This window comes from Ranitomeya variabilis, chromosome 4 (assembly GCF_051348905.1).
Source record: "Ranitomeya variabilis isolate aRanVar5 chromosome 4, aRanVar5.hap1, whole genome shotgun sequence".
In the NCBI taxonomy this organism is placed as follows: domain Eukaryota; kingdom Metazoa; phylum Chordata; class Amphibia; order Anura; family Dendrobatidae; genus Ranitomeya; species Ranitomeya variabilis.
The window spans coordinates 50,395,670-50,419,759 of NC_135235.1; the positions used below are offsets into that span (position 1 = coordinate 50,395,670).

A 24,090-nucleotide genomic window follows, 5' to 3' on the forward strand; every position below is an offset into this window, starting at 1 on the left:
AGAACCACAATCTGTAGATGAATACTTCACTAGAACCACAATCAGTACATGAATATGGCACAAGAAGCATCATCAGTAAACAAATAGGTCACCAGAATCACAATCTGTACATGAATACTTCACCAGAACCACCATCAGTACATGAATATGGCACCAGAAGCATTATCAGTGAATAAACACAGCATCTGCTCTCAAACATCATTGTGCTTAATGTAAGCACTGTCAGTTTTTTTTCCAAAGAGGGAGGTAACATCCTAGGTGGATTCCTATCCTACCTACCACTTGTCCCAGCCATGACCATGTCAAGAAAGAGTAAAACATAACAAAATGCAAAAGAAAATGGTTATCTTTCAGCACTTTTCTAAATAGCAATATAATCAATAACTAAGGTGATACTTTCCTAACTCTGTGTTTCAGGGAGGAATAGAAGATCACATTTCTCTCTCTGCGTATATAACTATTACTCTTTTGGAGGCCAATGTATCTACACAAGTAAGTTATAAAGTTTCGATAGTGAAAATAATTTTACTACAAGCCTAAATTTTGTATATTTTTCAGACAATTACACTTGTTATTGCAAAAGGGGCTAACACTATAGATGTCTAATGGTCCCAATGTTGTTTAAGAAAGAAGGTGGGCCAAGGGGAAGGAAGACTCAGTGGCTGTTACTGGCATAACAGCTGCAATGGGGCCCCGTTTTAAAACCGGGTGGAGGGAACTTGAACCCTCTTCACAGGTTCTGCAATGATTCCAAATAAGTGATGGAAAAACAAACCAGGTATCATTTCCTAAAAATATTGGTGTGGTTTCACACACAGCATTTTTGCAGTGTTTTGTTACTTTTTTTGACAATTTTTGAACAAGGCAAAAATGCTACTGAAAAACATTAGCTGTCAGTCAATAGAAAATATTGAAAGAGCTTTAAACCACTTTTAATCTTCTCATGTATGTTATCTTTTGAGAAAATGTAATTTCCAAGTTGTTTTTTATTACAATTGTTTTCGACACTACTGTCGCTACCAGTGACCTGATTCCTTTTCTTGGTTCACATCTTGGTTTTCTGTGATGTGCCACATGATCCTCTACCCTCGCCAGAATCATGTAGGTTGTCACAGTGACAAGCTGTACTTTGGCTAGTGGAGGGGCTGTCTTAAAGGGGCACAAAAAGATCATGAACGCTGTAAATACTCAAAGTACAAGGAAAGGTGAGCAGATGGTTCTTACAACAACAGCGAATCTGGGAAAAAGTTTGGCAGCACAGGTGGTTAGACTGTTAAACTTGGACTTTTAAGTTGGTTAAACTTAAAAGTCAATTGAAAAATAATACAATAAGTGCAAATTAGGACTTTTCTCATCTTCACTTCTAGGTGCAAAACAGGTGTCCAGTTCTCCATTAATCTACACTGCATCCTATCATTAAGTTTCAGGTGCTGCCTGTCTCACCTATCGCAAAATAAGGTAGAAGGGGGACATGTCCTCCTGATAGTGAAGCTCCAGGGAGATTTGTTTGCAGCAAGAAAGCTTTTACTATGATCACAGAAGAAAAACGTGTTACAATATGCACATAAAATTGTCGTAAGGCCAGCTGGCGACTCAGAGTTTTGACATTACGGTTTCTATGGCCATTGGAAGGAGCCATAATGGCGAAACTCTGAGTCAGGCAGCCAACATTACCATCTTTTTACATGTGCATTGTAACAAGTTTTTATCCTGTGAGTATTATACAAACTTTCTTAAGGTAAACTAATTTACATGGGTTTACCTATTGTCCATCTTCTATCTTATTTAGCAATATGTGATACAGGACCCACCAACACTAGATGATGGATGTGGTGAAGATTAAAGGTCAAAAGTTTGCAAGATATCTATGGATAATAAATATTAAAATGAACTTCATTATCATATTATCATCGTAGGTTGTCAGAGACATTAGGCTTTAACCGCTATACCAGTGTAGGTAACAGGAAGTATGTCAGGTATTCTAATGAAGGTGGGGGAGGAATAAAAATTTGACGTTTCCCCCCCTGACGTGAAAAATGTAGCAGTGGTGTGTCAGGAAGCACCATGGCAAGCCACTTGTAAAAACATTTTATCACTAACATTCCTATATTTTTAAATTTCCTCTTAGGATCCCTTACTGAGCAATGCTCTCTCCTGTCTGGTGAAGGCCTCTATGAATGTCAGCAATGTATACACCCAGGCTCTGCTGGTCTATGCCTTCACATTGTCTGGAGAGACTGAACTCAGGAAAACAATAATGGACAAACTGGATGAAAAAGCCGTACGGGGAGGTAAGAAAATATAAAGCTACTAGATAGTAGCCCGATTCTAACGCATCGGGTATTCTAGAATATGTATGTAGTTTATTTATGAAGATTTTAGAATAATACATTGAATACACAGGATTCGCCTGTCGCTGATTGTTTGCCACCGGCCATGTAGTATATAACATCCCAAGTAGTAAATAGCACAGCCACGTAGTATATTGCACAGCCACGTAATATATTGCACAGCCATGTAGTATATAGCACAGCCACATAGTATATAGCACAGCCACGTAGTATATAGCACAGCCCACTGAGTATATAGCACAGCCCACGGAGTATATAGCACAGCCACATAGTATATAAAACAGCCCACGGAGTATATAGCACAGCCACATAGTATATAGCACAGCCCACGGAGTGTATAACAGCCCACATAGCATATAACACAGCCACGTAGTTTATAACAGCCCACGTAGCATATAACACAGCTCATGTAGTGTATAACACAGCCCACGTAGTGTATAACACAGCCCATGTAGTGTATAACACAGGCCATGTAGCGTATAACACAGGCCATGTAGCGTATAACACAGGCCACGTAGTGTATAACACAGCCAACATAGTATATAACACAGCCCATGTAGTGTATAACACAGCCCACGTAGTATATTGCACAGCCCACGTAGTATATAGCACAGCCCACGCAGTATATTGCACAGCCCACATAGTACATTGCACATCCCACATAGTACATTGCGCAGCCCGCGCAGTACATTGCACAGCCCACGTAGTACATTGCACAGCCCACGTAGTATATTTCACAGCCCACGTATTATATTGCACAGCCCACGTATTATATTGCACAGCCCACGTAGTATATTGCACAGCCCACATAGTATATTGCACAGCCCACGCAGTATAGAGCAATGTGGGCATCATATCCCTGTTAAAAAAAAGAATTAAAATAAAAAATAGTTATATACTCACCTTCCATTGGCCCCAGATCCAGGCGAAGCGGTAACCGACGCTCCTCGCGCGCTCCGGTCCCAAGAGTGCATTGCGGTCTCATGAGATGATGACGTAGCGGTCTCGTGAGACCACTACGTCATCATCTCGCGAGACCGCAATGCATGGAGCAGTCACCAGAGTGTCGCGAGGAGTGGGAAAGGCCGGTTCTGAATCCGAGGGGCCGACGGACGGTGAATATATAACGATCTTTTACTTTTTAAATTATTTTTAACATGAATTCTTTTAACTATTGATGCCGCATAGGCAGCATCAATAGTAAAAAGTTGGTCACACAGGGTTAATAGCAGCGGTAACGGAGTACGTTACCCAGTGTGAGCGCTGACTGGAGGTGATTATGGAGCGGGCACTGACTGCGGGGAGTAAGGAGCGGCCATTTTGCCACCGGACTGTGCCCGTCGCTGATTGGTCGTGGCAGTTTTGCTGCGACCAATCAGCGACTTGGATTTCCATGACAGACAGTGGCCGCGACCAATGAATATCCGTGACAGACAGACAGACAGAAAGACAGAAGGACAGACAGAAAGACGGAAGTGACCCTTAGACAATTATATAGTAGACAAGCACGCTGCATGATATATGCTATAATATACCCTATACCAGTCCTGCTCAACATACTGTATGCGGCCCGTGGAGCTGTCTGGTAGACCCCGCTTCCTTCTTTCTGCATTCAAACGTATTCATTCTTTCAGACACTAATACATTTGAACACTGTGGTGCCAAGACTGGGGCAGAAGAGTTTCTGTAATCCCCAGTTCAGAGGAGCAGAGACGGCACAGGCAACAGTAACCGCTCCATCATGGCGCCGAGAATTGAATGAAAATCATTGTAGATTGGGTTTAATGTTACTGTGAGGGCTCATAATGGGGGGACAATTATGAAAGGGGGCACGGTTTTGCATGAGGCAAGAAGGGGTACATTGCTCAGAGGGGAAGTGTGTGTTTGTGGGGGAATATTTTGGAGAGGGTCAGTTGGGGGTATTTTGCAAAGGAGCAGTGTAGGGGGCATATTTAGGAGAAGGTTAGTGGCAGGATATTTTGGAGAGGAGCAGTGTGTGGGGGATATTTTGTAGAGGGGCAGTGAGCAGGGTATATTTTGCAGAGAAGCAGTATGAGGGGGATATTTTACAGACGGGCAGTGTGCATGGGATATTTTGCAGAGGGGCAGTCTATGGGAAATAATTAGCAGAGGGGCAGTGTGTGGGGGATATTTTGGAGAGGGACAGTGTGGGGGGATTATTTTGTGCAGCAAGCAAAGTGAGGGGCAATTGTTTATTCAGGGGCACAACATGGGAGATATTTTTATTTATGGGGCAGTGTAATGATACGTTCGTCTGCAGAAACAAGCTCTGGGCATTAAATGTCATCATTGCATATATGTTGCATGAAGACCAAATGGATGGGAACAACTTCAATCAGAGAAGATGTCAAATATAAGGTACCTGGAGGAAAATGTTTATTTGTTAATCTGACTAAATCTCATCACTGGTGTGGTTCTTTAATGGTCCACAGGCTGATAATGACTGTTAAAAACAGCTCCCAGTATCTCCTTACCCTTGTTAACGACATACTGGGAGTTGTAGGTTCATGCATTACAATTGTACATGTGGCTATCCTGACATTGCACTTAATTGTACTGCAATCATGTACTGAGGGTGGCTTTAACACTGCATTCATGTACTGACTATGGTTCTGACACTGCATTCATGCGATGATGGTAGCTCTGGCAGTACATTCATATGTTGACGATGGTTCTGATGCTGCATTTATGTGCTATTGGTGGTTCTGGCACTGCATTCATGTGCTGACAGTGGTTCTGATCTTATACAGTTTTACCAATGTGCTTAGTGACTTTGTTTAAACCTAAAAATCTTCAAAACTTGAGATTATGAGTAGGACTTGGTGAGATTCTGCTCAGTTATTGATCCAAAAACTCAGTGCAAGCTATTGCATATTCATACTTATTTTTAGAGCAGAAACTGAGCAGAATACCTCCAAATCCTCCTCAAATACTCAAAATTTGGTTCTGGTGATGTATTCATGTAAGTAGCCCTTTAAAAAATTTGCAGCCTTGGGATTGGTTTGTAAGGCATTTCGGCCTTTGGACCAAAAGTATGTAGTACGCGCAGCACATAATCATAGAAAACAATGAGTATTGAGTTAATGTACTGTAGCTTGCAATATTCTCCAAATAATTAATATTAATGAGTTCCATTATTCCTGATAATATATATCAAAGTTTCCACAGAACCTTTCTGTACACCAATACCGTAATTCAAATTATTTAAAAAAATGGTGTGCAGCATCTTATAACTGTATTCTGTTGCAAAAAAGCTGGTGAACAGAACTGTATAATGTACACTACAGCTGCTGAAGAACTTCTTTTTCAAAGACACTTGATGACTTACATGTCAATCAGTCAGTCACTGTCATAGAACTCCTTGTAAAAAAGGTATTTGTGACAGACTGCATCTACAAGATGACATAAGTTGCGTCTGGATTTTGCTGCTTATATCTGTAGATCTGTCAAGTCCTGACATCAGAATTCATGTTTAACCGCTTCATGCCGCGGGCCTTTTTCCTTTTTTGTGTTTTCGTTTTTCACTCCCCTAATTCCCAGAGCCATAATTTTTTTATTTTTCTGTCAATATGGTCATTGACTGTTCATTTTTTGCAGGACGAGTTGTACTTTTGAACGACACCATTGGTTTTACCATGACTTGTACTAGAAAACGGGAAAAAAAATTCCAAGTGCGGTAAGATTGCAAAAAAAGTGCAGTCCCACACTTGTTTTTTGTTTGGCTTTTTTGCTAGCTTCAGTAAATGCTAAAACTGACCTGATATCATGATTCTCCAGGTCATTACGAGTTCATAGACACCTAACATGTCTAGGTTATTTTTTATCTAAGTGGTGAAAAAAAATTCAAAACTTTGCTAAAAAAAAAGTGTCATTTTCCGATACCCGTAGCGTCTCCATTTTTCGTGATCTGGGGTCGGGTGAGGGCTTATTTTTTGTGTGCTGAGCTGACGTTTTTAATGATATCACTTTTGTGCAGATACATTCTTTTGGTCACCCGTTATTGCATTTTAATGCAATGTTGCAGCGACCTAAAAAACGTAATTCTGGCGTTTCATTTTTTTTCTCGCTATGCCGTTTAGCGATCAGGTTAATGCTTTTTTTATTGATAGATCCGGCGATTCTGAATGCGGCGACACCAAATATGTGTAGGTTTGATTTTTTTCTTGTTTTATTTTGGATGTGGCGAAAGGGGGGTGATTTAAACTTTTATATTTTTTTTTTATTTTTTTCATATTTTTAAAAACATTTTTTTTCCTTTGCCATGCTTCAATAGCCTCCATGGGAGGCTAGAAGCTGGCACCACTCAATCGGCTCAGCTACATAGCAGTGATAATCAGATCGCTGCTATGTAGCTGAAATGCAGGCTTGTTATGAGCGCCGACCACAGGGTGGTGCTCACAGCAGGCCGGCATCAGTAACCATAGAGGTCTCAAGGACCTCTATGGTTACCATCCTGATGCATCACCGACCCCCGATCATGTGACGGGTCGGCGATGCGCTCATTTCTGGCCACGTGGCCGGAAGCGGTAGTTAAATGCCGCTGTCAGCATTTGACAGCGGCATTTAACAGGTTAATAGTGGCAGGTGAATCGTGATTTCTCCCGCCACTATTGCGTGCACATGTCAGCTGTACGGCCGGAGCCCACATCAAAGGGGGAGACACGACATGCGCCGTACTAGTACGGCGCATGTCGTGAAGGGGTTAAACAAAAAGCATTTATATTAATGTTTATTACAAATCAATAAGTTATATTTTCTATACTGGAAAATTATGGATGTAACAGTCCTGTTATATTCCATGCCACCATCACACCCATCCTCAAAATAACTAACCTTGACCCAACTGCTATGCCCAGCTATCGCCCCATATCACTGCTCCCGTTTGCTTCAAAACTTCTTGAGCAGCATGTCCATGCTCAACTTTCCTCCCACCTCTCATCTAAGGGTGCTTTCACACTAGCGTCGTACGACGCACGTCGCAATGCATCGTTTTGGAGAAAAAACGCATCATGCAAAATTGCCTGCAGGTTGCGTTTTTTCTCCATACACTTGCATTAGCGACGCATTGCGACAGATTGCCACACTTTGCATCTGTCGTGCGACAGATGTGTCGTGTTGTGGTGGACCGTCGGCACAAAAAACGCTACATGTAATGTTTTTTTGTGCGTCATGTCCGCCATTTCTGACCGCGCATGCACGACTGGAACTCCACCCCTGCCTCCCCGGATATCACAATGGGGCAGTGGATGCATTGTAAAACTGCATCCGCTGCCCCCATTTTGTTTTTTTTCACAGTATGCGTCGGTACGTCGGCTTGTCGCATTGCGACATGCGTCGTACGACGCTAGTGTGAAAGTAGCCTAACACTCTCCTTGACAACCTCCAATCTGGCTTCTGCCCCCCACTACTCCACCAAAACTGCCCTGAGCAAAATTACTAATGACTTACTCACAGTCAAAACTAACAGACAGTTCTCCATCCTCCTCCTTCTCAACCTGTCCTCTGCTTTCGACAGTCGACCACTGCCTACTGCTACAGATTCTTTCTTCCCTTGGCATCAAAGGCCTTGCCCTGTCCTGGATTGCCTCATACTTTTCAACAGCACATTTAGCGTTTCCCACTCGCACACTACCTCCTCATCCCGCCCTCTCTCTGTTGGAGTCCCTCAAGGCTCTGTCCTGGGGCCCGTACTTTTTTCCATATATATCGTTGGCCTAGGACAACTCATAAAGTCCCATAGCTTCCAATAACACCTGTATGCAGACGACACTCAGATCTACCTCTCTGGCCCAGATGTCACCTGTCTGCTGTCCAGAATCCCGGAGTGTCTATCAGCCATATCCTCCTTCTTCACCTCTCGCTTCCTAAAACTCAATGTAGTAAAAAACGAATTCATCATCTTTCCCCTATCTTGTGTATCCCCCCACCTGATCTATCTATTATGGTAAACGGCATCAGGGCCGGCTCCAGGTTTTCATGGGCCCTGGGCGAAAGTCCCGGTGGGCCCCTTTAACACATACCACAATTCATAATGCACCGATACGGCAGATACATTAGCTCAGAAACCGGACAGTATAGTCCTCTATATAGAATAATGAGCCCCATATATTGCTCCAAACAGAATAATGAGCCCCATATATTCCCCCATACAGTATAATGGCCCCATATAGTGCTCCATACAGTATAATTGGCACCACATAGTCCACTATGCAGAATAATGAGCCCCATATATTGCTCCAAACAGAATAATGAGCCCAATATTATGCTCCATACAGTATAATTGGCACCACATAGTCCTCTATGCAGAATAATGAGCCCCATATATTGCTCCGAACAGAATAATGACCCCATATAATGCTCCTTACAGTATAGTGAGCCACATATAATTCTCCATACAGTATATGATGGGCCCCATCTATTGCTCCATATATAATGGGCCTCATATAATGCTCCATACAGTATATGATTGGCCCCATACAGTATACTGAGTCCCATATATTGCTCCATACAGAATGGGCCCTATATGATGCTCCTTACAGAATGGGCACCATATAATAATCCTTACAGAATGGGTCCCATATAACGCTCCAAAAATAATTGGCCCCATAAGATGCTCCATGTATAATGGGCCCCATATAATGCTCCATATATAATTGGCCATATAAAATGCTCCATATATAATATTGTTCCCATATACTGCTCCATATTGAATTGGCCCCATAAGACGCTCCATATTAAATTGGCTCCATATTAAATTGGCCCCATATAATGCTCCCTATAGAATTGGCTTCATAAGATGCTCCCTATATTATCGGCCCCATAAGAAACTCCATATAGAATTAGCCCCACATAATGCTCCATATATGGGCCCCTTCTGATGGTCCCCATATATTGCTCCAAATATTTAAAAAATGAAATACTCACCTCTCGTTGCTTGACGCTGCTCTGCTCTGGACTCCTCACCATTGGCGTCTTCCTGCTCTCTGTGCTGCGACTGCTCAGGCAGAGGGCGCGCACTGGTGACATTATTGCGCCCTCTGACCTGAACGTCACAGTCAGAGGATGGAAGACATTGCAGTGCTGGAACCAGGAGAGGTAAGTATCGCAAGTGTCGGGGCCCGGAGCAGGAGGGGGTCCACTCACAGGGGCTGGCACTATAGCGCGCCAGTGTCCCCGACGGCGAGTTGGTCCCCTGTCTGCTCAGGGCCCCATCACTTGCCCGGGTGCTGAATCTGGCCCTGAACGGCATCACGCTCTCTTGCACCTGAAATCCGCTGCCTCTAAGTAACTCTCGACTTTGCCCTGTCCTTCAAACCGCACGCCCAAACTCTTACCACCTCCTGTCACCTCCAACTCAAAAATATTGTCAGAATCCGTCACTTCCTCAGCCCACAATCTAATAAAACTCATGCCCTCATCATCTCCTGCCTCGATTACTGCAACACCGTCCTTTGTGGCCTCCCCGCTAACTCTCTTGTGCCACTCCAGTCTGTCCTCAACTCTGCTGCCAGCTAATCCACCTCTCTCCTCGCTACTCCCCTGTTTCTCACCTCTGCAAATCCCTCCACTGGCTCCCAATTCCCCAACGAATCCAGTTCAAACTAATAACACTGATCTACAAAGCCATCCACAACCTGTCCCCTCCCTATATCTCTGAACTAATCTCCCAATATTTTCCCTCACGTAATCTTCAATCCTCCAAAGACCTCCTACTCTCCTCCACACTTATTCGCTCCTCACACAACTGCCTCCAAAATTTCTCCCGAATTTCCCCCATCCTCTGGAATTCCACGCCTCAACACGTCCAATTATCACCACCCTCGGATCCTTCAGATGGAACCTGAAGACCCATCTCTTCTGGAAAGCCTACAGCTTGCAATAACCATTCTGCCACCTCACTACCACCCGAGCTGCCACCTCACCAGCACCTGAGCTGCAGCGTCACCACTAACAGAGCCACCGCGTAACCACCACCAGAGCTGCCGCCTCACCACCACCAGAGCTGCCGCCTCACCACCCCAGAGCTGCCACACCCCCGACCTGTATCTTCCCCATTATCCCATAGAATGTAAGTCTGCAAGGACAGGGTCCTCTCCCCTCTGTACCAGTCTGTCATTGTAAATTTGTTTACTGTAAACGATATCTATAACTCTGTACGTAACCCCTTTTCTCATGTACAGCATCATGGAATTAATGGTGCTATATAAATAACTAATAACATGATGTCAGTAAAAGACTGTTTATCTCCTCTTCAGATGGACAATTGCACTGGAAGCGGAACTCTGTTCCTCCCTCTGAAGTCTCATACTGGCGCCGAGCTCCCTCAGCAGAGGTGGAGATGACCTCCTATGTTCTCCTGGCTCTTCTGTCTGGTCCAACTCCAGATTTAAGCAGATCTTCAGAGATTGTGAGCTGGCTGAGCAAGCAGCAGAATCCGTATGGAGGTTATTCTTCTACACAGGTACAGTAAGGAATCTAAGCAGTAGAGAATTTACTGATCCTAATGGACACAATGAGCTTTAAGAATTCACCAGGGAATGCTTTTACATACATAGAAAAAAGTGTGCAAGACTCTCACCCTTGCCAAAATTGAGGCACTCCCTGATTGGTCTTAGGACATTTCTGGTCTCCGCATAGCAATAGAAAATTAAAACGTAGTGAATGTTTGAGTCAGGCATTGGGATAAAACTCATTTAATAGGGCTCACTCAAACGACCATAAATTCTCTCATCCAAGAGAATCAAATCAAATATGTTAATGACACTCTGATCAAATTCTGATCCAAGTTTGATCAGAGTGTCAGCTTAGTGTGATTCGATGTTATCAGATGGCAGAATCATAGCATACTGTCAGAAGACAATGGAGAACAAGATTTCTCCATCTTCTCCATTTTGTGAGACTGCGGAAATTGGACAGCACTCAGATGTCATATGAGTACAGTCTGATGACCCATAAACTTGAATGGCCGAGTGAGATCTGATTTTTGCAGCAAATACCAACATGCTGCAATTTTTTTTATTTTTTTTCTCATCCCGAATCGGTATGAGAAAAAAAACGCCGTTCAGTAGTGCCCCATAGAATAAAGGTACCTTCACACTAAACGACGCTGCAGCGATACAGACAACGATGCCGATCGCTGCAGCGTCACTGTGTGGTCGCTGGAGAGCTGTCACACAGACGGCTCTCCAGCGACCAACGATGCCGAAGTCCCCGGGTAACCAGGGTAAACATCGGGTTGCTAAGCGCAGGGCCGCCACGCGACCAATCACAAGCCGCGACGTCATTCTCAGGCCCTAAACTCCTCATTCTAGGAATTTAGGACCTGAGAATGACGTCGCGGCTTGTGATTGGTCGCGTGGCGGTCACATGAGCGGCACGCGACCAGTCAGAAGCCGTGACATCATGGAAGGCCCTAAACGCGCTCATTTTAAGCAAAGGAGGCTGCCGGTTAATAGCGGTAAGGTGCAGGGGCCTCCGGAGAGGTGAGTATATCAATATTTTTTCTTTTAATTCTTTATTTTACACATTAATATGGATCCCAGGGCCTGAAGGAGAGTTTCCTCTCCTTCAGACCCTGGGAACCATCAGGATACCTTCCGATACTTGGTGTCCCATTGACTTGTATTGGTATCGGGTATCGGCCGATACTATCCGATACCGATACTTTCAAGTATCGAACGGTATCGCTCAACACTAGTGTCGAGCCTACTATACAGGAGATGCAGATAAGTGCATTTTAAAACTAAGATGTCCTGCTGTTTGCTTATGCCCTTTTATCCTGGTTGTCCAATTTAATATGAGCCTTACTTTTCAATACCCTTATATATTTATTGCTCTGGTTTGAACTGTCATGTATTTTCCGCATCATCAGTTTTTAATAGTATTAAATAAGCTTAGCAAATAATAGGACCAATTAGGGTCAGCCATCCGTGAGGAAGACCGCCATTTGCGCTCATTGTAGGGTACCAACCTCAGCGGTTAGGAATGGCTGCACTCTAGGGACATATAGGGAGATATTATAAATTGTTCACCTATTTTTCTGCAGTAATATGTGTTTCGTGTTTCCCAACTACCTCTAGCATGGGATTGTTTACATATATAGATTTTAAGTGAACTATTAAAAGATACATTTTATTGAGTATTTTTTGTAAGCCTTGCTTATTACCCTTACAATTTTGTGAGCATGAAGTTAGTCACAAAGTCAAGAAATACTTTAACGGTGTAAGTTAAAATTCTTTCATTTTGGTAAAAAAAAATCTTATGTATGACCAGCTGTATCTGATATCAGTTATCTACATGTAATAAAGTTATACTGTAGAACTATAGGGAGACTTCTCATGAATAAGAGCTACCAGTTGGACTCTGAGAGAAAATGGCTCACAAAACCGACTTGATTTGCCTATGAACAAAACACACGGACCAGTGTAAACATTAAATTGATTTGAGCATGTGAACCTTCAAGATGACCTAGTAAAGATGTGGTGAACCTTCAAGATGTTGTTTTATTTCCAAGATGACCTAGTAAAGATGTGGTGAACCTTCAAGATGTGGTTTTATTTCCGATATGACCTAGTAAACGTGATGCCGCCACCACTATCAGGGTCTCATATATTTATTTTCTAGTTACTTTTTAAGACATTGAGGATGGTAAAGGACCTTATCCCACCTTTTGTCATGTGTCTATGATGTATCAGTAGTTTGTTTAGATGTCGAATACATTTATGTACATACTTCCTTTGCAGTTACTGTAAATTTACAACTGTTACTTTTTGAAGGACACGGTGGTGGCTCTTCAGGCCCTGGCCAAGTATTCAGAGATTACATTTTCTAACAAAGGAGATGTGACTGTCGCCGTCAGTTCCAAGTCTGGATTCCTTGAGCAGTTCCAAGTGGACAAAAATAACCGACTCCTACTCCAAAGAGCCTCACTATCTAAAGTCCCCGAAGATTATACTGCTACAATAACAGGAAGCGGTTGTGTTTTTGTACAGGTGAGGAGAAAAATATCTAACATTCTGATCTATTTACTCAACCAATTGGGAGAGTCTACATGTCAGTGGCCGCTATTGGACAAGTCAATTTGGGGTGCCCTTATGGGGTACTCTTCTTAATAATCTAGGTTTTGTGCCCCTATGAACCTGAGTATCTAATGTCAGTCTTAAGAGGCTATACATAAAGGTGGTCATGCGCCAGAAATAAGGCATAAACACTGTAATAAGTCACAATATTTTTTGTGAAACTCGAAAGTTCCGCAAAAATATTGTGACTTTTTTTGTGCTTACATGCTAGTCCCAGCCAGCAACGCTGATATGGGAGAAACATGGGCAGGACGGTGTATTGTTACGCCTGCCAGTCAAATTAATCATGTGTTACCCCATTAAAGTGATGTAACTTACTCCAAAAATGTAAGCCAGTCCCTGTGCGGCGTCGTACACTGTTTAACAGACACATCTGATTCACTAAGCGATGCATCATGCTTAGTGAATCAGGGGACTGCACTTCAGCGAACACTTCATTAAGACTGGCATGAGCTATGCCGGTCCCAATGAATTGCCCCCTTAGAATATTAAACTTTGAGTAAAGCTTGAGAAATGCCAGCTTATTTTCTAGTGTGAGGAAGTGTAGTGATGACTAGGGAGTCAGTAAAAGTATTTTCTTGATTAAGAGACTCTCCTGATTCATTAAGAGGTGCAATGCACGTCTCTTAAGGCATCAGGAGGGTCTGAAAATCGACATGCACCTCCATGTGTGCTTTGCCACTAATCTTGCTCTAGTCAGTGAGTATGGATTATGGTTTGTGGTTTAAGGAACTCCACCTCTCATCAACATGCATCCATCTCTCCCCAGCTCTGCCAACTTTGTCAGAGGTGGGCAAAAATGGCCTAAGGCCGGCGTCACACTAGCGAGTTTTACGGACGTATGAGAGGCGCCGAAAATACGCATTGCACACGGACCAATGATTTTCTATGGGGCAGCTCCTATCTGCCGTATTTTACGCATCCGTATTATACGGTATTGTACGGCCGTAGAAAATCACAGCATGCTGCGTTTGTCAGCGTATTGCCAATGAAAGACAATGGGGCGAGAAAAATACGGATTACACACGGACCAGCAGTGTGACTTGCGAGAAATACGCCAGACATCTCCAGGTGCCAGGAAATGTGCCAAGCCCTCAATCAGGAAGCTCAGACATGCTAATTAGCTCAAAAAGCCAGACAGACATCCCGGAAGTCTGGCGCTCGCCTCCACGGAGTTGCAAGCAGTATGGCATCCATTATTAATGTGGATATGCTCCTCATCCTGGTCCAAGAAAGGCCTGAAATATGGGACCAGCGGGATCCCAACTATTCAAACCGTGCCAGGAAAGAGGCAGCTTGGAGGACCATCTGTGGAATCCTATTCCCAGATTTTGAACAACGCACACGAGAACTTTGTAAGTACACTCATGTTTCGACATTAATTAACCTTGATAACTGCTTTACCTACAAGATTTCATGCAGATTATTTTTTGGCTTAGTCTGGTATTTTTTGTTTTTGTATTTTTGAGCAAAAAAAAAGATGGTGGACGTGAGAAAGGGGTTACGTACAGAGATATAGATGTTGCGTAGGGTAATATTTTTTTGGAACGCCAGACTGGTACAGAGGGGAGTGGACCCTGTCCTTGTGGTTTTTCATTTTATTATGTATCCTTTTTTTTCGTTTTAAGCCATTTTTCCTTTATGAACTTCATTTAAAAAGGCATTTTATTATCCTCATTAAAATATGATCAATCAATGACAACTGTTTTAAGCAATGTGCAGAATGACCTTATAGAATATTTGATTCTATGGCATTGCCGTGAAAGATGTTATGAGACGATGGCGCAGCATCATAGACCAATATCGGAGGGAAAGGCAGCAGCGGGCCAGGAGTAGGTCAGCAGCTCCTTCAAAAAACAGAAAGTACATCTACTATGATCGTCTTTCCTTTTTGAATCCCAGTATGGATCTAAGACCGTAAGTAAAAACCTCACAACACAATACACATACTGTATGTTAGCAATTGACTAAACTCTTAATTAGGGGTATTAATTTTCATAATTTCATAACAGAAAACAGTCCAACCTCACTGAGAGGGAGACCGGGTCAGACTCGGAGGTTGTCATTGATCCGGTTGATGTAGAAGAAGAGGTGGCAGGCCCATCTTTGGCATCTTCTAGCTCCATCTTTCCTGGACCATTTACTTCCGCATCCCAAGATCCAGCAACAAGTGGCCAAGATGCAGCACCACCACCCACAGCACCACCAGATCCTGTAAGCCAGGAAGATCATGGACCCAGCAGCAGCCCTACTGTCCCACTGGTGTCCTCCCCACAGGCTGCTGGGCCTTTACACAGAGGCCGCAGAAGGAGAGAGCTGCAAGAGAGTAGGAGGAATGTGGACACTGGGGTCCTTAATTATTTGGCCAGGGCAGCCACGGATGATGGCGAGGAGGCCTTTGCTCACAGCCTGGCCCGGTACCTCTGTCCCCTTCTCCGTGAGATGAGGCTACGTGTGAGAGGGTGTATTCAAATTCTGATTGATTTATGCAGCTTCCCAAATGACCCCTATGAGGTGTTAGAATTTATTGAGAGAAGGCAGCTGTCACCACATAACCTCTTGCGCCTTCTACGAACTCATCTGGTGCATGGTCAATCAGGATTTGAAGCACCTCCTCCACGTGAGCCTACAACTCAACCCCTTCCCACCCAAAACCCACCAAGGCCAGCACCGTACCATATGGCAGCCTACAACCAACCTTCCCAATATGGCCAATTGTCCAGACCCAGTGCTGTAGGCTGGTCCCAAACTGGGTTTGGACGACATGACCATATTGGGGGTGGCTATGAGTCAAGGCCATATTTCCAGCAGCAGGAGGGCCAGAGTCAAATCCCTTATGGTCAATACCCAAAAGGCCAATATGATCAAGGCCTGTATTTGGATCCGCCCCACACAGCATCCACACGGGGTGAAGGACAATTGGCCCAAAAAAGGCCACCTGAGCAGGACCCTGAGCTTCCGCCATCACCTCTACCAACGAACAGAAATCTGTAAAAAAACATTTTATTGTGTTTGGCTTTTTGCCGCATAACCATGTTTTGGTTTACCTTCTGCTGTAATAGCACTTTGTTATGTTGTTAAAAAAAAAGTGATATACAATGCCATATGAAAAAAATATGGGTTTACGTTAACAACAAAAGGCTTTTGCTATAATTAAAATATATAGTCAAAAGCCAATTGACGTTTGTGGGACAATCATTCTTACATCACACACATATGCTCTTTTCATAACCATCTGGTAATTAAGTAAATACAACACACAGAGTACATTTTTTAAATAAATATGATATTTTTTGCAGATAATATAGTTTTAAAATTAAGAAATCACAACTGAGAAACAGCATAATCTTGCCAGGGAGTAGCACCCTGAGGAGAAGCAAAATAATTTGTGAAAATATCTCTCACTTTTAGTCCAGAAAGGGGACGGCGCGGAGGAGGGCCATGTGGTGTAGGCCTACTCATATTGGGCAACATTTCTTCACCAATAGCAGATGAGGGGCAATCATGAAGTCTAGTAAAATTGTGCAAAACAACACACGCTGTAATTACTTCATTAATAGTAGCCTCACTCAGCTGAATGGCAGACTGGAGGACACGCCATTTGGCACACAGAATCCCAAAGGCACACTCCACCAGTCTACATGCCCTGGAAAGCCTCAAATTAAATATGCGCTGTCGGTGGTCCAGGTTGCGCCTGGGATAAGGCCTCATGACATGCCTTGTCAATTGGAAGGTCTCAGTCTCATCTCCCACAAGAGCATATGGCACTGCTTCAGCATTGGAGCCTGGGAGTGGTTGTGGTGGTGGGAGGTCTATCTGGTTTTTACGTAGCCGCCGACCCATAATGGAAAAATTGAACACCCGTAGGCCCCAATGTCTACAATTATAAACCTGTAGTTACTGTCAACTACAGCTAACAGAACTACAGAAATTGTGAGCCAGCGGCTTACGCACCCTGATATGTTTCCCATCCAGGGCTCCAATGCAATGTGGGAAGTCACAAGTGTCATTGAACCCACGGGCTATTTTGAGTCAATCATCCAGTTTTGGCTCAGGCATGACAAGTTCACGGAGTTAAGCCCATATTTCACTACATGTTGAGCGCGCAATGCCTGAAATCGTGGACCGCCCAATGAGAAACTCCAGGTGTAGTCCCACATAAGACAATCCAGTTGACAGGAAGCTGAAAGGACAGAAAATTTTATATTAGGTAGGTAACAATAGTTTACACAAAACATGAAAAAAGACAAGTATGTTGTAGATTCAAAAACACAAGAATATCAATGAAATTAATCTATATTTACCTAGGGTACATAAGTAGAACATTACAAATACATATTTTGAATGTGCTTTTGCCCTAATTAACACATATATTTTCAAATACTGTAGCTGCTAGCAAACAACCCTTAAAAAAAACATCATCAACATACAGTATGTGAGGATGTTGAATATATACCATAAGGTAAGGAGAAGACGCTCCTCTGCGGATATGCTTTTTCGCATCCTGGTGTCCTGATACGTGAGTCCTGGATGTACTGTCTCCAACAAGATATCAAATGTTGGTATTGTCATTCGACAGTATAGGTAGAACTTATCAGGATGTGCACGCAGAGCTGTATAGAGCCTCTGAAAATGCCCTTTAGTGAGGCGTTGGGTCAAAAGAGGATGCACCCACAATCTTCTTCGCGGATCACAATCACAGGGTATGGCTGCCCAAACCGACGCGACAAGACCCAGTTAAATAACACCCGCTAAGTTGGGGTGAAGTGCAGTAGGTCAGACATGGTGCAAACATTAACACAACACACCAGATGCACAACCACAAAATGGCCATATGGGAGGGTGCCCCCTGTTGTAGAGGTCTTAAAAAGGGTTGCTGATGCTGATTTAAATTAATTTCAGGCTTCAAAACCGTTAAATGTCCATTTCGTCAGGTTGCGTGGAAAAAATGCAGTCCGGATGTCATACGGATGACATACGCAACATTACATGCGCAAAATACGCGGCCACACCTTGCCAACGGATTACATATGGAAATATGGAACACTATTTCTGGATTATTTCTGCGTATTACGGCCGTAAAAACCAGACCGTATTTTCATACGCCTAGTGTGACGCCAGCCTTAGACTACCAATTGTTACAAGATTTGAGTGCAGCCTTGCATTACGTAAACATGTTTTGGCTTAAGTATGTGAAATGCTGCTTGATGGGATTGAGATCTGGTGTTTGACTCGGGCATTGTATAATATTCCACTTCGTTGCCTCAAAAAACTCCTGGGTTACTTCTGCAGTATTCTTTGGGTCATTGCCCATCGGTTCTGTGATGCCTCGTCCAATTAACCTTGTTGCATTTGGTTAAATCTGATCAAAAAGTATTGCTAGGTACACTTCAGAATTCATTCAGCTGCTTCTTTCTGCAGTCACATCATTAATAGCACTAAAGACCCAGTACCATTGGACGCCATGGATGCCCATACCATCACACTGGCTCCACATGTTTTACAAAGAACATGATGGGTTTTGGATCAGGAGCTGTTCAAAGCCTTCTCTGTTGTGAACTGTGTTTCTGGGCTCCCTCTTGTGGTCACTAATGGTATTGTATGAGTCATGTCTTTCTGCAGGCCTGGGCTTCAGCTGTTTCATTAAGCTGTGGGTGTTCGCTATTTAGTCCTCCTTAGGACTCAGTCTCTTGCCTGGTATCGATGTATTCAGTCCAATTTGGTCTCCTCCTGATTCCTTGCCATCTGTCTCATGCAAGAAAAGCTAAGTTCTGTTTGCATACTTTGGATCATTTGCATTATCAGTGTTTTTTGTCCAGCTTGCTCAAATTGTGATTTTCCAGCTCGCTGGAAGCTCTAGGGTGCTGATATTCTCCCCTCACACCGTCAGTCGGTGCGGGGGTTCTTGAATATTCAGCATGGATGTTTTTGCAGGGTTTTCTGCTGACCGCATAGTTCACTTTCTATTTTCTGCCTATCTAGATTAGTGGGCCTCACTTTGCTGAATCTAGTTCATCTCTATGTTTGTGTTTTCCTCTTGCCTCACCGTTATTATTTGTTGGGGGCTTTCTATATCTTTGGGGTGAATTTCTCTGGAGGCAAGTGAGGTCTTATTTTCCCTCTAGGGGTAGTCAGTTCTCCGGCTGGCTCGAGACGTCTAGAAACAACGTAGGCACGTTCGCCGGCTACTTCTAGTTGTGTGTTTGGATCAGGTATGCGGTTAGCCCAGTTTCCACCTCCCTAGAGCAGTTCCTATGTTTTCGCAGACTTAGCCGGAATACCAGAGATCCTCTACCACTAGGATCATAACAGTATACCAGGCCCAAAAGGAAATGTTTAATGCATTGCAGAAGCGGGATTAAAAAGAAGTTCTGAGTATTTTTTTTTTTTGTGTTGTTTTTCCTTGCTGCAGTCTGTCTAGCTTCTTTCATCCCCTTATACTCTGAGTGGCTTTGAGCTCTGCTGCAGACATGAATTTTCAGACTCTGACTTCTAGTTTGGATCAGCTTGCTGCAAGGGTGCAAAGCATTCAGGATTTTGTCACTCATAGTCCTATGTCTGAACCAAAAATACCTATCCCTGAGCTGTTTTTTGGAGATAGATCTAAGTTCCTGAATTTTAGGAATAATTGTAAATTGTTTCTGTCTCTGAGACCTCGTTCCTCTGGTGATTCCTTTCAGCAAGTTAAAATTGTTATCTCCTTCTTGCGTGGCGACCCTCAAGATTGGGCTTTCTCTCTGGCGCCAGGAGATCCTGCATTGGTGAATGTTGATGCGTTTTTTCTGGCGCTTGGTTTGCTTTATGAGGAGCCTAATCTTGAAAATCAGGCTGAAAAGGCGTTGCTAGCTATCTCTCAAGGTCAGGACGAAGCTGAAGTGTATTGTGAAAAATTTATGGAAATGGTCCGTGCTTACTCAATGGAATGAGTGTGCCCTGGCCGCAAATTTCAGAAATGGTCTTTCTGAAGCCATTAAGAATGTGATGGTGGGGTTTCCTATCCCTACAAGTCTGAATGATTCAATGGCTTTGGCCATTCACATTGATCGGCGTTTGCGGGAGCGCAAATCTGCTAATCCTTTGGCGGTGCTGTCTGAACGGACACCTGACCCTATGCAATGTGACAGAATTCAGACCAGAGCCGAACGGCAAAATCATAGACGTCAAAATGGGTTGTGTTTTTACTGTGGTGATTCAACGCATGTTATCTCAGCATGCTCTAAGCGCTTAAAAAGAGTTGTTAATCCTGTCGCCATTACTACTTTACAGCCTAAATTTATTTTGTCTGTGACCTTAATTTGTTCATTATCTTCTTACTCTGTCATGGCTTTTGTGGATTCTGGTGCTGCTCTGAGTCTGATGGATTTGTCGTTTGCCAGGCGCTGTGGTTTTGTCCTGGAGCCTTTGGAATCTCCTATTCCTCTTAGAGGAATTGATGCTACGCCATTGGCGGAGAATAAACCTCAGTATTGGACGCAGGTGACCATGTGCATGACTCCTGTACATCAGGAGGTGATTCGCTTCCTTGTTCTGCATAACTTGCATGATGTTGTCGTTTTGGGTCTGCCATGGCTACAGACCCATAATCCAGTTTTGGATTGGAAAGCTATGACTGTGTCAAGTTGGGGTTGTCGGGGGATTCATGGCGATACTCCGTTGGTGTCTATTGCTTCTTCCACTCCTTCTGAGACCCCTGAGTTTTTGTCAGATTACCAGGATGTATTTAGTGAGCCCAAGTCCAGTGCCCTTCCTCCTCATAGGGACTGTGATTGTGCTATAAATTTGATTCCTGGTAGTAAATTTCCTAAGGGTCGACTCTTTAATTTATCTGTACCAGAGCATGCCGCGATGCGGAGTTATATAAAGGAGTCTTTGGAGAAGGGACATATTCGCCCATCCTCTTCCCCTCTTGGTGCAGGATTCTTTTTTGTGGCCAAGAAGGTCGGGTCTTTGAGACCTTGTATAGATTATCGTCTTCTGAATAAGATCACGGTCAAATTTCAGTATCCTTTGCCATTGTTGTCTGATTTGTTTGCTCGGATTAAGGGTGCCAGTTGGTTCACCAAGATAGATCTTCATGGTGCGTATAACCTTGTGCGCATTAAGCAGGGAGATGAATGGAAAACAGCATTTAATACGCCCGAGGGTCATTTTGAGTACTTGGTGATGCCTTTTGGACTCTCTAATGCTCCTTCTGTGTTTCAGTCCTTCATGCACGATATCTTCTGGAAATATCTGGATAAATTTATGATCGTTTATCTGGATGATATTTTGTTTTTTTCTGATGATTGGGAGTCCCATGTGAACCAGGTCAGGATGGTGTTTCAGGTTCTGCGTGATAATGCTTTGTTTGTGAAGGGCTCAAAATGTCTCTTTGGAGTACAGAAGGTTTCTTTTTTGGGTTTTATTTTTTCCCTTCTACTGTGGAGATGGACTCAGTCAAGGTCCGTGCCATTCATGACTGGACTCAGCCCACGTCTGTTAAGAGCCTTCAGAAGTTCTTGGGCTTTGCTAATTTTTACCATCGTTTTATCGCTAATTTTTCTAGCGTAGTTAAACCTTTGACGGATATGACCAAGAAAGGTTCTGATGTTGCTAATTGGTCTCCTGCGGCCGTGGAGGCCTTTCGGGAGCTGAAGCGCCGGTTTACTTCAGCGCCAGTCTTGTGCCAGCCGGATGTCTCTCTTCCCTTCCAGGTTGAAGTTGATGCTTCTGAGATTGGTGCGGGGGCTGTTTTGTCGCAGAGAAGCTCTGATGGCTCTGTGATGAAGCCATGTGCTTTCTTTTCCAGAAAATTTTCGCCTGCTGAGCGGAACTATGATGTTGGTAATCGGGAGTTGTTGGCTATGAAGTGGGCATTTGAGGAGTGGCGACATTGGCTCGAGGGAGCTAAGCATCGTGTGGTGGTCTTGACTGATCATAAAAATATGATTTATCTCGAGTCTGCCAAGCATCTGAATCCTAGACAGGCTCGTTGGTCGTTGTTTTTCTCCCGTTTTGACTTTGTGGTCTCATACCTGCCTGGTTCGAAGAACGTGAAGGCTGATGCGCTTTCTAAGAGTTTTGTGCCTGACTCTCCGAGAGTCTCAGAACCGGCTGGTATTCTCAGAGAGGGAGTGATTTTGTCTGCCATTTCCCCAGATTTGCGACGAGTGCTGCAGAAATTTCAGGCTGATACACCTGATCGTTGCCCACCAGAGAGACTGTTTGTCCCTGATAGATGGACCAGCAGAGTTATTTCCGAGGTTCATTCTTCGGTGTTGGTGGGGCATCCTGGGATTTTTGGTACCAGAGATTTGGTGGCTAGGTCCTTTTGGTGGCCTTCCTTGTCGCAGGATGTGCGTTCCTTTGTGCAGTCCTGTGGGATTTGTGCTCGGGCTAAGCCTTGCTGTTCTCGTGCCAGCGGGTTGATTTTGCCCTTGCCTATCCCGAAGAGGCCTTGGACGCACATTTCCATGGATTTCATTTCGGATCTTCCAGTATCTCAGAAGATGTCTGTCATCTGGGTGGTGTGTGATCGTTTTTCTAAAATGGTCCATTTGGTGCCCTTACCTAAGTTGCCTTCCTCCTCCGATTTGGTTCCTTTGTTCTTTCAGAATGTGGTTCGTTTGCACGGCATCCCTGAGAATATTGTGTCTGACAGAGGATCCCAGTTTGTGTCCAGATTCTGGCAATCCTATTGTGCTAAGATGGGTATTGACTTGTCGTTCTCGTCGGCTTTTCATCCTCAGACTAATGGCCAAACCGAGCGAACTAATCAGACGTTGGAAACTTATTTAATATGTTTTGTTTCTGCTGATCAGGATGATTGGGTGACCTTTTTGCCACTGGCCGAGTTTGCCCTTAATAATAGGGCTAGTTCTGCCACTTTGGTTTCGCCCTTTTTCTGCAATTCTGGTTTTCATCCTCGTTTTTCCTCGGGCCAGGTTGAATCTTCTGACTGTCCTGGGGTTGATTCTGTGGTGGATAGGTTGCAGCGGATTTGGAACCATGTGGTGGACAATTTGAAATTGTCACAGGAGAAGGCTCAGCGTTTTGCCAACCGCCGCCGCGGTGTGGGTCCCTGACTTCGTGTTGGGGATTTGGTTTGGTTGTCTTCTCGGCATGTTCCTTTGAAGGTCTCCTCTCCTAAGTTCAAGCCTCGCTTTATCGGTCCTTATAAGATTTTGGAAATCCTTAACCCGGTGTCTTTTCGTTTGGACCTTCCAGCGTCATTTGCTATTCATAATGTGTTCCATAGGTCCTTGTTGCGGCGGTACGTGGTGCCTGTGGTTCCTGCTGTTGAGCCTCCTGCCCCGGTTTTGGTTGAGGGCGAGTTGGAGTACGTAGTAGAGAAGATCTTGGATTCTCGTATCTCTAGACGTAGACTTCAGTATTTGGTTAAGTGGAAGGGCTATGGTCAAGAGGATAATTCCTGGGTTGTCGCCTCTGATGTTCATGCGGCTGATTTGGTTCATGCCTGTCACGCTGCTCATCCTGATCGCCCTGGGGGTCTTGGTGAGGGTTCGGTGACCCCTCCTCAAGGGGGGATACTGTTGTGAACTGTGTTTCTGGGCTCCCTCTTCTGGTCACTAATGGTATTGTATGAGTCATGTCTTTCTGCAGGCCTGGGCTTCAGCTGTTTCATTAAGCTGTGGGTGTTC

At 43.9% G+C, this 24,090-nt stretch overlaps 1 protein-coding gene across 1 annotated transcript in view; it reads left to right on the forward strand.

The window, feature by feature from the left end:
* Positions 1-24,090, forward strand: part of LOC143769707 (alpha-2-macroglobulin-like) — a 154,836-nt gene that overhangs the window by 104,219 nt on the left and 26,527 nt on the right. Inside the window, exons 27-30 of the mRNA XM_077258493.1 lie at positions 418-492; positions 2,129-2,291; positions 10,628-10,833; positions 13,148-13,363. Of these exons, the coding sequence (XP_077114608.1) occupies positions 418-492; positions 2,129-2,291; positions 10,628-10,833; positions 13,148-13,363 (660 nt within the window). The remainder of the gene's footprint in view (positions 1-417; positions 493-2,128; positions 2,292-10,627; positions 10,834-13,147; positions 13,364-24,090) is intronic.